At 37.4% G+C, this 16,656-nt stretch overlaps 1 protein-coding gene across 1 annotated transcript; it reads left to right on the top strand.

Annotated features, from left to right (window-relative positions):
• Nucleotides 1–224: 224 nt before the first annotated feature.
• On the top strand, nt 225–16,262 carry LOC134212986 (endocuticle structural glycoprotein SgAbd-8-like). Its single transcript, XM_062691403.1, has 3 exons — nt 225–394; nt 475–669; nt 15,965–16,262. Exons 1-3 carry the CDS (start codon nt 377–379, stop codon nt 16,151–16,153), a joined length of 402 nt encoding a protein of 133 aa, XP_062547387.1. The 5' UTR covers nt 225–376; the 3' UTR covers nt 16,154–16,262.
• Nucleotides 16,263–16,656: the final 394 nt, after the last annotated feature.

The following is a 16,656-nucleotide window of genomic DNA, read 5'->3' as shown; positions in this document are numbered from 1 at the left end:
GCCACTGACTAGCTGGTGCCGATTGACAGTCTCTCCTATTATTGCCTACTGGAGCGCGCCTCAAACGCAAGAAAGTTCAAGTGGCTAGCGTGACGATGAGTTTGTACTCTGTAGGTTCGGCCAGAGTGCCATCCAAGGGTGGGGTGGACAATTGATGATCCTCGATGCTCGTCTCGCCGAGAGGACCTACAACAGTGTGGATTCAGTTGCGCACCACCGGTGACATCGGAGATTTGCATATAAATATCCTCATGCAAGTAATAGCACTTCCAGTTGGTGGATAGTTTCAACGAGTGGACCTTATCCACTACTGTAAAGGACTCTTCAAGCATTTAAGTGATAATTGTATTAAATTTGTTTTTAGTAATTTAAGCATATGAATATGAAATCTCTTGTGAGTTTGTACTTATTGGGAACTGATAGCTCAGAGGCAGCTTTATAATGGAATTTGGCATGATCTATTCTATCCTGCAGATTGTGATAAGTGCTTTATTGGTGTGTGCTTACTGTGCTCCTCAAGGACCAGACGTCGATCCAATTCCGATAATTCGACAAGAACAAGAAGTGAATCCGGATGGATCCTATCGGTGGAGCTATGAAACGGGCAATGGGATCGCTGCGGAAGAACAAGGTTTTCTGAAAAACGCTGGATCAGAGCAGGAGGCACAGGTTAGTATTGTTGCCCTTGACGCAATTAATAAGAGGATTAGTGCTATTGTCGTGATAACATTTAACTGTAATGAGTCCAGCTCATTGTAGTGTCTTATTTAACAATTATCCATCTTCACAATTTATAGATCCTAAACCAATCCGCGTAATATAAAAAAAAACCTTATATGTTTTTTTATCAATCAAGGAATTTATTGCTCACAAAGTTATAGCAAGGCACATTACAGCACTAAAAGATTGTTATACCTCTTAAGTTGATGGCTAACTCATTAAAAAAAAGTTCTCAGACAATTATGCAAATGAAAGCTAATGACATTCAACAGCACTACTCATAATAGGGCATTGCCGAAGCCGATATCACTTAACCCTAAAAAATTTCGTGTTATGAAAATACACAGATAGACAAATCCTTTGAAATTTACGCTAAAAATCATGTTCAGGACGTCATGAAACACTTGCACTCTTGATCGAACAAATTTGATCAATGAGCATGAGCATGAGCATGAGCATGATGACCGTGCATTTCGTAGTTGCTACTCCGTGATCGACCAGAACAATCGCAATTGCACAGGGAACCAATGGATGGAAGTATGGGATTTGCACTCCAACCTCAATGCGCACAGTCCGAGAGCTCTAGTATTTTGAAAGGTCGATAACGGCGCTGGCCACGTCCTCACGGTCATCGGGGATGGGAAGGAATTGATGATGCAGTCACTCGCCCACTGCAAGCCGAGAACACCTCTGCACTCGCCACGAGTTCCTGCGGAATTCTATTGGAATCTGGGTGTTAGGTTTTATGGCAGAGGTTCGTCTTGGTTAACGGGTTGCCAATGTGATAGTAATGAAAGGATGGTGTAGTATTCTAATTCGATGCCGAAACGAACTTTATACTAACAAAAAAATTTATAACTTTTCGAAGAATACTAACACAATTCATCAAAACTCGAAGACACCCTGACCAGTTAGTCATAACAAAATTTTATCACAATTATATCAATATGTGTTACAAATAACAAAACTTGCAATAATTTCGTTAAAAATTCTATGTAAAAGATAGAGAAAAATGAATTTCATAATCGTCATAACATGATTATTACATAATGTTAACGAAAAAAAAAATTGCCTACATTTTTGGTAGATAGAAATTGAAAAAAAAACCTTGAACCTAAATTCAAAGTTGAACTAACTGGACAAAGTTAATCGCTAATTGGATAATCATAATCTTCTAATAACATATTTTGTAAGCCACTTTTATGTAACCCATTCAGTTATATTTTTGTTCAAATAATAAAATATTTAGTAATATTTTTGTTAAAACTAGAAGAGATTTTGTAACGATTTTTGTTATTTTAATTACTAATGGTACATGTTTTATAACAACCGCTGTTATAAAAAATCAGAAAAGTTGTGAACAAGACTCGACCGCAAGGTAGACGTTGGACAACGGAAGGATAAAGCCATCAATATAATCAATAAAGGAGGTCCATTAGACCCGCCTCTTTGTTGATTTATAGGAGTGCAAATATTGTGTAACCCTACCACCACACATGTTTCACATAGGTTATTGCAACTCATATGTGACAAGATTTAATCACAATCAAGTTACTGCAACCATTTTTGTCTCGAGAACCGTAACACTCACCAAAAGGGCGTGGCTACAGGGTTAAAATTATTGATCGCAAGAAAGCAGCTTCTCCTCGCGCACAACCCATGTCGAGATGCCGCGAAGAGCAGACCGCGGTCCCACCATCGGCATGAAAATAGCTCTAAACTTAAGGCGAGACGAATTTCGTTCAAAATACAAATTAATCGCTCGGTGATGGCAGATAGTTTCTGTCGGTAGCGGAATCACGAGCGTGCGTCAGAGAAAGACCCAGCTGAAAATTATTCGCACGGATAGCAGCAGTCAAGTGAAATTTCCAAAATTATAATTTTAATAGGTAGTCTGCTACTTGGTTCAGGTTTTATTTCCATCCATGCGAATACGCTTTGCCGCTTCTCCTTCTGACACGTGCTCGTGATTTTACTACCGACGGCAACATTCTGGTGTCGCCAAGCGATTATAATTTTCACTTAAATAAAATTATCTCGGCTTAACCTTCGCTTCCACTAAATTGTGTTCCTGAGAATCGGTTTATTTTCAATACCTACCCAATTACAAGCTGCAACAAAACCAAATAAATATCTTGAGAAAATTTCACTTGGCTACCACTGGTGCCACCCATAAATATTTGTAACATCTCCCTCCGATGTCATTCTGCTACGGAAGGCAACTTTCTTGCGTCGCAAAGCGGTTTATTTTGGGTAACTTTGGTTAATTTGAAATTAGAACTTTGGCCAAAATTCTCCACACAACAACCTTTCCTTGTATAAAATGGTGGTCCTGAAAAAAACTATTCATTAGTTCTGTAATTAAACCAGATCCAGAACCATGCAAGCAAATTTTACTGCGGTACCGCTGACGCCGACGATAGTTTGCCGCTTAACCGCTACATATGCAGAAACCACCGCCTTCGATGCTAGGACCAACACGACCAACACCATCGTTCTGTTCATCATGGATCATCGTACAGAAATGACGCCCGAGCGCGAAGCATGGGTTTTTTTTATACCCGGGAATAATGAAACGGTCAAGGAATGTAATTGTCGTTGAAAAATGCAAAAAACAAGCGACAAAAGAGAATAGCGATAACTCTTTGTCCCCATCTGCAGAAGATAAAGACATTGTTGCGTTCCATTTTATTTGCAACAAACATGGAGAGGTAATTGTTGTGAACTTTTCAAACTGCGATAACTTGTATATTTCAGAAGTAAACGCAAATCATGTCAACAGATGGTTAAGTTTATGTCTTATCAATGATAACTGATACTAATTTAACCAAAAACATCATCGGAAACCGACTAATTCTCAAAATGCGTGGCATGCGATCATTGTCCTATTCTGTGCAGTTTGAGACAAACGCTTATTGCGAGTTAAGTTTGTCCCAACATTTACAAGAGAGGATAATGTTGTTGTCATTGGCAATGTTGTTATTTTACATTCCTTGGAAACGGTAGATCATAAGGCCCGTAACTTACATAATTCTGATGTCCGTGTTGGGAATGCATAAATGGGATTGGTTGATTCTGATATTTTTCTGGGTAGAATTTTACTGGGAAAATTGAAATTTTCTATAGTTTATCGTAAATAATTAGAGGTGTTAATGAAATTGACAAATTGCTGGAGAGTTGCGGAGTCGATTGATATATCAAAAGATAAAGGCTCTATTAACGTTCAAAATCTTACATGATTTCGTGACGGTCCTATCGGGTAAGACGTTGTCCAACGTCAAAACTGCTGTAACAGGATAACAAGTTCTGATATAAATCTGTTACTATCTGCTGGTCGGGATGCGCTCTTGTATTTTGTACAATGCTCCAACAAAAAAAACCAACGCTCGCGGTACACAGTACGAACGAGCCTGCATGAATGTCCTAGGATTGCAAGCGCACTGAATGGTTAAGACTCCCAATGAATGATCTCACATTATTTTTTTTTTTTTAACCTTTTTGTTAAGGTGTTTTTTGATCTCACATTAAAGGCTAATACATAATAATACATTCGATACGTTACAATGAGTTTTAAAATTTATGTGGTTAATGCTAATGTATAAGTTTTTCCGATTGCACATCATGAAGGCACGGCTTTGGCAAAAAATATTAGAAATATTATTATTAAACAACATTATTTTTGCCTTTCTCGTACACTAAGTGCTATATGATCGCTCCAAAACACGCTTTTTTATAGAAGGCCCGGAGACCCATGTTTCCGTTTTGCATGGCGTTCCCTTAGTTTTGGATTCCGGGAGGCTTGTCCTTAATTATTTTTATCACCGAGATGAAGTACTTATTTCAATCACAGCGATTGCTATTCCGGCATACTTGAATTCAATACCCCGCATAAGCAATCTTTACTCAATGTCTCAAGATCAAGATCTCTCATTCTCTCTCGGGGAACGGTAGAAAATGCGACGTAAACAAAAATGTGAACGTGCCACGACAATGTGACGCCTGATGGTATCATTCAAAACAAAAATGATTTGTTTGAGAAGGTATATTGGTTTTGTAACAAATCCAATTTGAACTTTTTAGGCGAATAGGTGAATATGGGCTAGACAATTTTTCAATGGCGTTAATTTTTTTCCGATGTTTCAGGACATTAACGGGAATTTTTTGAATTTCTCCCGAAAAAATTAATGAACTTCCTCAAAAAATTCTTCTCAGTTTTCTCAAATTATTTATTTGGTCTACGGGGGAATACTTTATACCCTTTATATACTAAATACACTTTCAAATTTCCACGAGAAACTTTAGAATTCCCAAAAAAAAAAAATGATAGGAGTTTTCTGAAAAAAACTTATAGAATTTATTAAGGAAATTGTTTAGAATTTTCAAATCAATATATTTGGTATTTTTAGGAGAAACTATTTAGAATATCCGCTAGGATATTTTGCGGGAAATTGTTTGGAATTTTCATGAGAAATTCTTCGGAATAACCATGGAAAATTCGTCAGAAGCTCCACAAAAAATGTTTGAAAATAAAATGGGATTTGTTTTTAATTTATTCAAAACTTTTCTTTATTTTTAGGAATTTCCAAGGACGATTTTCATGGAATTTCCACTACAATTCTTGAGATGGTCATTTTAAGTTTTTAATTTTAACAATAAGCGGTTTGGGACAGTATGCCAGTTTTCATGATCGTTATATCAAAGCGAAAACAGTACAGTGGCATTTTCATTTTTAAGAGAGCAAAAGAAATAAAGCTGGTTCCTGGTCACCTGTCATGCTGCTGCATGCTGCATGTTTTGACCTTCCTAAAGATTTTTTTATTAGCCTTGCGAAATTTGAACAACTTTTCACAACAATGACCATCAAAGTTTTAGGATATTTGAATTTGAAGTTATTGCCTCAATATGTGGACACTTGATCCCACATTAGTCATCCATACAAAAATTTGGCGAAAACATTCCAAAAAATATAAATCTATTCTCAGGCTTCTAATTTTTTGTAGATTTGACAGATTTGATGAAGGAAGTCAGGAAAAATTATTTATTGCGTAGATATCATAAAAAGGGGATCAAGTCTCCCCAAATTTTAAAATTGCGTGTGCTGTCGAATTCAATAACAAAGATCGTTCATGTATACGCACAGCAATTCGTAAATTTCGCGTTTTTTGAAGGAAAAATATTTAAAAAAAATCTGAGGACACCTTTCTAATTTCATCAAAGCTAGTTCCTGGAGAAGGATCAATTTCCCCCGAACATTTTAAAAGTCCGATTTTTGACAGCACTCTAAAAAATCGATTGTGTATCAAAAACAACAATAATTTAAGGATTGACATACATCAGTAAAGTTAAACACTATATTTCTTAGAGAGTCTGTGTGGAAATCGCGTATGTTTATTTATTTTTGGCTGTGATACATTGGGAGTAAGAGAAGGGGATCAAGTCTACCCAGTCTCCATAACAATGCAAAAGTAGTAACTTGGCTTAGAAACCTTGCAGTTAATAACAGTGGAAGTGCGTAATAAACCTTAAGCATCGAGGCGGGGATTTAATTCCAGTTAATAAGTAGAGATAGTCTGGCTAAAAATGTCATTCGCCCGAAAGAGACATACGACCGAACTAGTAATTTGGCCGGGAAAGTTGTTTGGTTGAAAAGGTCATTTTTACGAAAATGCCGTTTGGCGGAAAGTGCCATTTGGCCGTACGTCATTTACTGTACAAAAATGTCATTTAATGTACAGGTGATATGGCCAGACGTGTCGATCGGCCAAATAATAGTTTCGTTCAAATGGCCCTTTCTACCAAACGAACATTCTGTGACCAAACGGCAAATTACTTACTCGACCAAATAATCATTTTGGTCAAACGACATTTTCGACCGTATGTCCACTCGGTCAAATGACATTTTCGGCAGGATGGATTAAGACCCAATGGATTGTTCGACCAAATAACATATTCGGCTGAACAACTTTCGGCCTTGTGTCCTTCGGCGAAACGACCTTAGTATTTGCCTTGCTTGACTTAGCTGGACTAAAAATGGTTACTACTCGGTGATCGACCAGAATACGACCCTTAAGTAATTTCTTAGGCCAATCCGGGACACCTTATGAATAATATATTTTGAAAGCGAAACAGGTCTTTTTTTATGATTTATCTAAGTTAGTGCAACATTCATCATTATGATGCTAACTATTCAATTTCATATAGAATCAAAGACCCGAAAATCTTCCTAATTTTCCCAATATTTCTGAAATGTTTTACAACCTAGATCTTGGGGCCGTCCGGTTAGCGCTTTTGGCCCTTCGAGCGTATTGTGTAGAATGTTGGACATTATGAGTCAGGGTTCGATTTCCGCTCCAATTGTGGAAACTTTTCGATTAGAGTTGAAGATTGTCAAATTGTCTTTTTCAATCTTCGGATGTTTCAGACGTTTTCTCGATTGTGCAGATTTTCAGATCTTTGCAGATTTAAAGATGCTCCAGATTTAACACATTTTAAACTTTTTATCATATTTTTAGGTTATTCATGTTATTCGAATGGTTCAGATTCCTAAAACTTCGGCTTTATCCAGAGTCGAACAAATCAAATTCAACTTCTAATTACTGAAATGGCCTACAATCTCAAACTTATAGTCTTTACAGTATCATTATAGAATGCGGGATGTTTTCAAGTTACCTGAATCCGGGACTGTCCCACATTTATCCGGGACGTCGGGTCACTTTACTTTTTTTTTTTTTTGTTCGTGATGAACCACTGCGTCCATTTCATTGAACTTTTGTAGTATACCCGTGTCATTTGTTTAGTGCATGTCTTTCTACTCCATTTCTATTGAGAAGAAATGAAGTAGTCATTTTTTATTCATATATTTCTCAAGCTTTATGTAAGGCCTCTTTAGATTAAGGTACCGCTATTTATACCCTTCGAAAAATGGCTTATACCAATTCTCAAAGGCGCGCCCCTCAATCAGTTTCGGCTCAACAATAAGTGGGATAATACTGATTTTGACCATGCATCAGTACTGAAGTTCAAACATATTTTGCTTCTTCTTATGATTTCGAATTCGTTTTGTATAGAGATCTGATTTCATTGCGTTTGGCATTTTCGAATCTCACCTTTACACAGAGCTCTAATCAGTCAGAGGGTTCAGCAGATCCACCAAATTCGTATCCGCTTCTTTCCTAAATAATCAGCGCTCTGGAGCTTGAGATTTATGTCGTCGGCTTCGAAAACCAGCCTAAGGTTGAGTTACGTTTTACAATTTACTCCATTGATTCCATCCAAAAGGAGCAAGAAATGGGTCATCTAAAAGCAAATTATAGTCGTTCCATACTCTTCCGACAATCACTCATAAGTATTAACAAGAATAGTAAGAACTAGAGCACAGTGTGATAGATCTTAATCCGTAATGCAACACGAAGAGTGTCTACCCAGCATTACAGGCTCCGTTAACTGCCTGGCTAATTGTTTCACCCCCCAGGCCATTCATCCCCTCAGCACGGGTCGCCTGACACCTTGGGATTCGGGGTTAGGGACGTCATATTGTCAGCTTCGGTGTTGTACCGAGCCTGGCGATATGACCGGATTTACACCGTTACGCACTACTTCAGAGTATCCATATCCCAGCGTAACAGGACCACTTTACTTTATTGTATACTAAGTGAACGTAAAGGCTCACGGAAACCCATAGTGTTATTTATTAATCGACTCAGCTCGACGAATTGAAGTGATGCCAGTTTGTGTGAATGTATGTTTGTGTATGTGTGCATGTACAACATGTTGTAGACACACTTTTTAGAACTCAGCATTAGCCGATTTGCTCGCAGGTTCCATTCGACAGGGAATTCTGTCACCTTGTTTCCTATTAAATATTTACCAGATCAGACTATAGAAAACTTTTAGAGAGGTACAGGGACTTTCCGGCGATCGTCTCGGATGTCAAGAGATTTTTTCGGACATCTTCAGATAAGTTATAAAACTCCTTATGACTATTAAGACAATCATTACATTTCTAGAGTTTATAGAACATTTCTTAGAAGTATGTCTGCCTCCAAGTATTTTTACGAATTTCCAGAATTGATTATGATATTCTGTAAGTTTTATAAAATATTGAATGATTTCAAGCAATTATCACAAACTTTTAGTAAATCGAGCCTTTAGAAACCTTTAGAAACATCGCTACGATCTGCCTTTCAGGGTGTTCGATACTATTAATGGGTTCTCAGAAATCTCAAGAATAATGTTACTCCGAAATTTAGACTTCTCTGTTGAGAAATAACCATTTCTCCCTTACTACTAGTGCCGCGAAAAGTTGATTTGCTCGTTTTCTCACTTCTTTCATCCTTTTCGTGCCATCACCAATTGCAAAAAGAATAACATTTATGGAACAAACAACCTAACTCATATACTGCCCATGATTTCATAGTTGACGTATCAACCATTTGAAATTTCAGCAAATTTAGCTTATTACGCCTTCACTTAGTTATTTCAACCACTGCAACATCGATACGTTGCTTGTTCCAAGTCTCATTTATGTACTTACGGGTTGAAATGTTTTAAATTTGTGATGTTTGTCCCTAAATTATTCGAAATACATTCGAAAGTGCAATGGTTGTTACGTCAACTATGAAATCATGGGCAGTATAGGGTTACTGCTCCTGGACTTCATCTCATAACTCCGATATGCATCCCACAAAAAGCAAAGCAATGAAAAGGTATTTGATTTGTCTCTTTTTTTTTAAATTAATTAACAAAATTTCCTTTTCTTGGTATTGCGGGGATGGAAAGGTTTTCTCGGTCTCTAATAGCAACTAACATTCCTCTCCTTTCCCAACGGACTGGTCTATATCTGCTGAAACGTGTACAATGTACATACATCCAGAATAGGTGGTAAATCCCATCCTTTATTCAGTTGGATCGTATCGCAATTTACACAAAATTCTGATCAGTCAACCATTGACAAGTTCAGTCAGGCTAAGCTAAGCTAAACTAAACTAAATCCTTGTTTAGATATTCAACTTTTGTTCAACTCGCCTGTCGGTCGGCCTATTCTTATGAAATTTAAGAAATTCCCATAGCCTCCTTGAACTAGCAGAAATAATTACGTACTCCAGCTAATTTTTTACAATTTTATGAAAAAGCAAAAACTATTAGAAACTTCTTGCAAAATCTCAATAAATCATTGGGCACTTTTGGAATAGAAAAAAATTCTCACCGACTCTTAAGAGCTTTACTGAATAGATTTCTGTTTTACAATCCCGTAGACCTCCACGATTGTCAGTGTAATCTCTGATAAACTTTCAAACTTCTGATTAACTTTGTCATTTTTTAATATTTTTTTCGATCTATAAATTGAAACAGTATTTGAACTTTTAGTTATCCATATTGCATGTTCTTACCATAATCATGGGTAGGACAATGCTTCGACTGGCCTACCCAGGTATTTTCATGATGTCCTACGATCCCCACTTGTCTCACCCACTCTCGGCGCCACTGGGCCCAAAAGTTATGGCCAAAATACTATTTTTATACGCAAAACAGGCTAGAAAACACCCACTAGAAACAACTCATGAGTCGTCGATTTAACAAACGCCGGCAAGCACAGCGTCGCCATATTTTCCAGGTGAATACTTTGGAAAGAGGTTATAAACTAAAGCAATTACAAAAATATCTATCATTATCATCTCTTCATCATTAGTGACGAACTTAATCTCCAAAGAAAATCACATTCAGAAGATATGAAAAGAAATCTCTTCATCGACGGTGTTTTCAATATCATACGTATAATTGGCTGTAGTACCTATTCCTCATACTGTAATCCATTCTTCGTCTATGTATCCATGTCAATCTTGACCTTTCCTAAAATAACTTAATCTGAAATTAAACCAGCCCGTTCGAGTTCACCTCATATTGAATAGCTCACATGAAGAATAACTTGTTTTCACTTCTTTTGGGCTTGCCGTTGCAATGTGAGTTCAAGGGTCAACCATTTGTTCACGCACTAAAACGTACCGCACTCTCATCTGCAACTACACCAGTCCACAGTTATTTGTTGGCCGATGTGATCATATGCGTCCCATGTTGCCGTACGATGACGAGGTCCAGCTCTTATGGGACAAACATGCATCAAACAAAATACGGACCTATCACTTCGTCCTGCACTGACGCACTTTAGCCTAGAATCTGCGATGAGCCACCCAGCAATGAGACTCGATGCTGCTGATGGTACCAGCTCCACACCAGTTCGCAACGAGATGACCGACAGAGGCTGAAACGTAAATAAAAATGTCCAGTCGCTGGCGCTGGCTCGGTTGATATCTGTACCGTCCTCCGCTTGCTTCACTTACCACCAGTTGGCCTTTTGCATATCCATGTCACCAATTAGTGGAGGCTGTACCCATCTCTATTGAAATGGGACTGTACTGAAAACGAAGAGGTCCCATACCTATGAAGGTGAATATAATAATTCATCTTCGCCGGGCGTCGTCATCATTTTGCGTTATAGTACCTTCAACAATCGACGTGGCGCGAGCGGTCTGAATAGTGGATACATATATGGAGTATGCATTACTGTGAAATTGCAATATTTCAGAATGTATTAAAAAGAATAACTCAATTCATATCAAACCATTTGAAATCATTGTGAGTCATCGACTAGTAAGTACTAGAAAGAACAGATAGACTACCTTTTGTTTCATCTCGCCTTAGCTTAGAAGGCTTTAATCAGCAGGACTGAAATGGATCGAACGCATTCTGATCTGATTACAAATTTGGTTGAATCATTTAAATTCACCAAAATATCATTAAATAAGCTGCCGAACTCTTAAAAAAGTTTATTTTTACTCGCCAAAAGGAAATCGTCCAATTGTATCCCTTATGATAACAGATCGTGGAGTTTAATCCAAATTTAATTATGAAATTACGATTTTAAGCTATCTTTTCAATATTAAATCAAAAGGGCTCTACGGGGTTGGAAAGCTGTATTTATGTTTGACTGTGAATGATTGGATTCAATAATATTACTCTTAATAAAAGACCTGAGACAATAATCGAGCTTTAAAACAAATTTAAATTGAAGACATACTTAAATTGAAGACATACTCCTTAGCCGTGCGGTAAGACGCGCGGCTACAAAGCAAGACCATGCTGAGGGTGGCTGGGTTCGATTCCCGGTGCCGGTCTAGGCAATTTTCGGCTTGGAAATTGTCTCGACTTCCCTGGGCATAAAAGTATCATTGTGTTAGCCTCATGATATACGAACGCAAAAATGGTAACTAGACTTAGAAACCTCGCAGTTAATAACTGTGGAAGTGCTTAATGAACACTAAGCTGCGAGGCGGCTCTGTCCCAGTGTGGGGATGTAATGCCAATAAGAGGAAGAAGAAGAACTTTATTTGAATTATGCTATTCTCAACATTTGTCATTTTCTCTGTATGTTCACATCTGTTTTATCATTTACTGAATCAGTTTTCCCAAATTAATCGTATGTCTCGCTCGGTTTCGATTATCTATCATATATAAGATACGATGCCGGTGAAACATACAAATTAAAGCATACATTTTGCCCAGCAGCATTGAATTGTTAACTAACAATGTTCTTACCTCTCACTTGTTTGCCATTTTGACCAAAACATGGTTTAATTTCAAAGCATTGAATGTTTAAGTAGCGGATGTTTATTATTATAAATATAATCATGAAAAAAACAATATTAAAAGACATTAATCGTGTTTATATTAAGAAATTTAATAGAAAAAATTTGCTGTACGCTCAATTTTGTCACATCTAATAGGCATATTTTGAGATTATTTTCAAATAAATAAACTTTATAGAAAAAAATTTCAACAATTTATGTACGCATACATTAAAGGAAGGGATGAATATTGAAATGCATTAAAAACAACCGAGCCAACCATTTAATTTCCTTTGAAATTTTTGAATGTAGTCAACTAATCCATACTGCACGCTCAATTTTGACAGTGACTGTATATTGTTAAGTTTACTTCAATTTAATTGAATCTTCTTGCTAGTGTATCACAATATCGGACATCCATATTTATAAACCAAAACAAGTAGTTGGTAGTATCTGACACATTTTCTTGCAACTATAAGAGAGCAGATGCGTGATTTGGTCGAAAGATCATTCAAGATTACCTTTGTATGGGTTCCATCCCATTGCCTAATCTATGGCAATGAGAAGGCGGACTCGCTAGCAAAGGTGGGCGCACAGGAAGGTGAAGTTTATGATAGACAAATCTCGATCAACGAGTTTTTTCCATTAGTCCGTCAGAGTTCTCTTCAAAATTGGCAAATGATTTGGTCACACAATGAACTTGGACGGTGGCTATTTTCCATAGTTCCTAAAATTTCTGCGTGGTTCAGAGGTGAGGACTTAAGTCGAGGCTTCATTCGCACGATGTCGAGGTTTATGTCCAATCACTATTCACTAAACGCACATCACTATAGAATAAACCTGGTCGATAGCAATCTATGTAGGTGTGGAGCCGGTTACGATGACACCGATCATGTAGTTTGGTATTGCTCGGAAAACGACGCCTCCAGAGAGCAACTATTGGATACCCTTGTGGCCCGAGGTAAACAACCCTACAGGGAAGTAAGAAATGTTTTGGGGGATCGCGATGTGATATATATGCAGGCTATCTATGCCCTTCTTTGCTCGTCTGACATCAAAGTCTAATATTTATTTTTTTTCTTTCCAAGTTTTTTTTTCTTGTCTTTGTCTTATTGTTCCGCGTACCATGAAGCTCTGGCCATCCGGAAGATGCTCCCTGACGAACCACAGCTCGAGCACGATGCTACGCTACAACTTTTTGACGTCAAATACCCGGATGAGCAGCTGCACCAAAATCCCAACCCTGTCCATCCTGAAATTACGCAATCTAACCTTGAGTCACCACGAGTATCTTGGTCAATGCCCCTTTCCCCTAACTAACTGTTAATAATAATTATATAGTTTGTAAATATCATAAAGAGTCTCGGCTCCGTTAAGTGTTATACACGCCTGAGCCTGTCAAATAAATGCAATAGATAAAAAAAAAGTATCCGACACACGACTGCCAATTGGATGTAAGATTACGTAAAGTATAAAATTTTTATTTTGTATTTCGTCTTGTTTTTGTATATAAAAATGAAATGGTCTGTGTTCGTATCCGCATAACACGAAAACAATTGGATGGATTTTCTTCATTCCTTGAGCACATATCGACGGTTACGTGCAATACAGACACATCTCGAAATCTGTAATGTTCAGGAACGACGTCTTCACTCAAAAAAAATAACAAACTTTAATATTTTTGTGATGATTTCGAATTCCGTGGATATTTTTGCATATGTTGATTCAAATGAATTAGTTTTGCATGCCTCGGCAAAAAAACTCTAATAAAATCGATAAATTTACCCAAGCAGCACAAATTGTTTCACTAGTGAATATTTCACTGTGTTGCAACTATAGTGAGGAGCGAGAAGTGCGAAGTGAATGGTGAGAAATGAGATGTACAGAGTGAGTAGTGAGAAATGAAAAGTGATAACTGAAAAGTAAGAGGATCAAGTAGTGAGAAGTGAAAAGTGAGCTGAAAATTGTTTTTTTTTTAAATTGATCTTTATTCCTTCTCCTTCCTTCCTGCTTTCCTTGAGAAAATAGAAGTGAAAAATTTGTAAAGAAAGAGCTGCGAAGTGAGAAGTGAAAATGAGAAGTGAAAAGTGAGAAGTAAAAGGTAAAAGGGGAGAAATGAGAAGTGCTGATTCCGAACATTTCATTTCTCACTTTTCACTATTCATTTCGAACATCTCACTCCTCACTTCACTTAATAAGGAAATCAATTTAAACTTTTGGGCCAAACGGCATTCGGCTAAGTGTCATAAATATAAATGTGCTCACTATCTCGATACCTCCCTAATTCGATGGTCCTTTCAATATCGAGTAAGGGAGAGTTTACTGTATTCGGAAAGAAACAATATTTGCGTATGTGCCATCAAATATAACTCTTTTGTAATCCAAAAAAGGGTGGAGCCTACGGAAACATCCTTCGATTGCAGTAAAATTGCAATAATGTTGCAAAACACTACAGCGGAAAAAAAATAAAATAAAAATATAAAACTGGATTCGATTTATGGATCTTGTGATAAATAGTCCTTCACTCTATCACAGCACCATTCATCACTTCCAAGGGACTGCATGCTGACTCACCATAAAAACAATACGATTATGAAGTTTTGCATTCGGGTTTCCTGTTACTTGATTGCACCATCACAGAAAAAAATGATTAAATTATTTTTAGAGATTTTACGATAAATTGTCAAATTTTAAAATTAGCATTTCTTTTAATATATTGCGAATTTAGACCTGAGTCTTCATACTGTTTCCCGTGCATTGTCGTCAAAAAAATTGAGTTGTGCCATGGAAGTATTGTACGACACCGTCTATATATTCGTTATAGTTTCCGACATTTCCTCATCAGAAAATTACGAGTGAAATTATTAAATTATTAAATTAAAAAAAAAAATTAGAATCGTATGGAAATTTCGCAGGTAGCTCACAACGCGCATTGCCTACTATGCAAAGTAACGTCAACAAGGCCATAATTAGAATCTTGTATAACAACTTTCTGCCGTTGCCAAGCGATACCTAATGTTTCGCACTTTGAAGAAAATTCATTTCGACTCAACCTTCTCTTGGATAAAATGGTGGTCCTGAAAGGAGCCGATTTATTTTCAATAATTTCCAATCTCTAATGGAAACAAAATCAAAATCAGAGATCTTGATTGCAAACCAAACTATAAAAACCTTTATTTCATTAAAAAGCTAGTCCTGCAACTCACTAACAGCAATCAAACGTCAATCCATACCTTGCGTTAAAATTTCACTTGAGTGCTGCTGCTGCCGGCGAGGGCCACTCTATGATTCACTTTCTGCTGAGACCTCTGCTACCGGCGTTACGTCTGCTCTTCGTGAAGTCTTGATTGAACTTGAGGATTAAAGCCGAGCCAAGTTGCATGAGCGATTGATACCAAAATCTACACAACCGTTTCTAAGACAGTTAATTTAAGACCAGTTTTCGTGACGGTCTCAAATTTGAATCTACAGAATTAGGACCCTGTCTTCCCGAAAGACGCCTATCACGTCTACCGATGTTTAACAGGGATGTGCTGATGTATAATAGCCTGCCTGTTCCCTTATAGTCGATCAATCTTTAATTCAATTATAAATGTTGTAACAATTGTAATCTTCTATTTTAGGTTGCCCAAGGAGAATATTCATACACGGCACCAGACGGTCAGCTAATCCGAGTGCAGTACATAGCTGACGAAAATGGGTTTCAACCGATCGGTGATCATCTTCCCACGCCGCCTCCTATCCCACCAGCGATCCAACGGGCATTGGAATACCTGGCTAGTCAGCCACCGAGTGATTCGCGGAGGTTCTAAATTAATGCCATACCATGATTGTGTTTATATTTTTTAAATTTACTTTATTGTTAAAATAATTGGATAATATCTGTCATTAGTACTGAATAAATTAAAAAAAAAAAAATATTGGGTTGGTTCGATTGGTTGAAGTACAATCTTTACAGGAATGCCAAATGTTATAATCGTGACACATGTGCTCAACGGTGGAGTGTTGCTATCCGAACCAGTTAAGCCAACACCTATTTGTGGGCAACACATCTGATGAAGAAAATTCTAGCAAATGGTAAACCACTGATCGAGCATCAGTTTGTCGTGTAACACGCTGTCACCAACTTCAACCGTTACTGAAAATAAATGAATCATTCGTACGAGCAACTACCAAAGTTCAGTTCCCACAATAACGATAAACCAGTTGTAACAAAACAAAAAAAAACCCAGATTAATCCACCTAACGGTGATGGTGCCTTTCTCGCGCAAAAAGGTAATAAATGTAGCCTTTACGCTTACACCTCGATGATGTA

The sequence above is a fragment of the Armigeres subalbatus genome, chromosome 2 (assembly GCF_024139115.2).
Source record: "Armigeres subalbatus isolate Guangzhou_Male chromosome 2, GZ_Asu_2, whole genome shotgun sequence".
NCBI lineage: Eukaryota > Metazoa > Arthropoda > Insecta > Diptera > Culicidae > Armigeres > Armigeres subalbatus.
The sequence above is the reverse complement of the archived record's forward strand: the minus strand, read 5'-3'. Positions and strand labels throughout refer to the sequence as shown.

Excerpts from the sequence above, each read along its gene's own strand:
- LOC134212986 (XM_062691403.1), top strand. Across the intron at positions 670-15,964 it reads GATCAGAGCAGGAGGCACAG|GTTGCCCAAGGAGAATATTC; the intron begins GTTAGTATTGTT and ends CTTCTATTTTAG.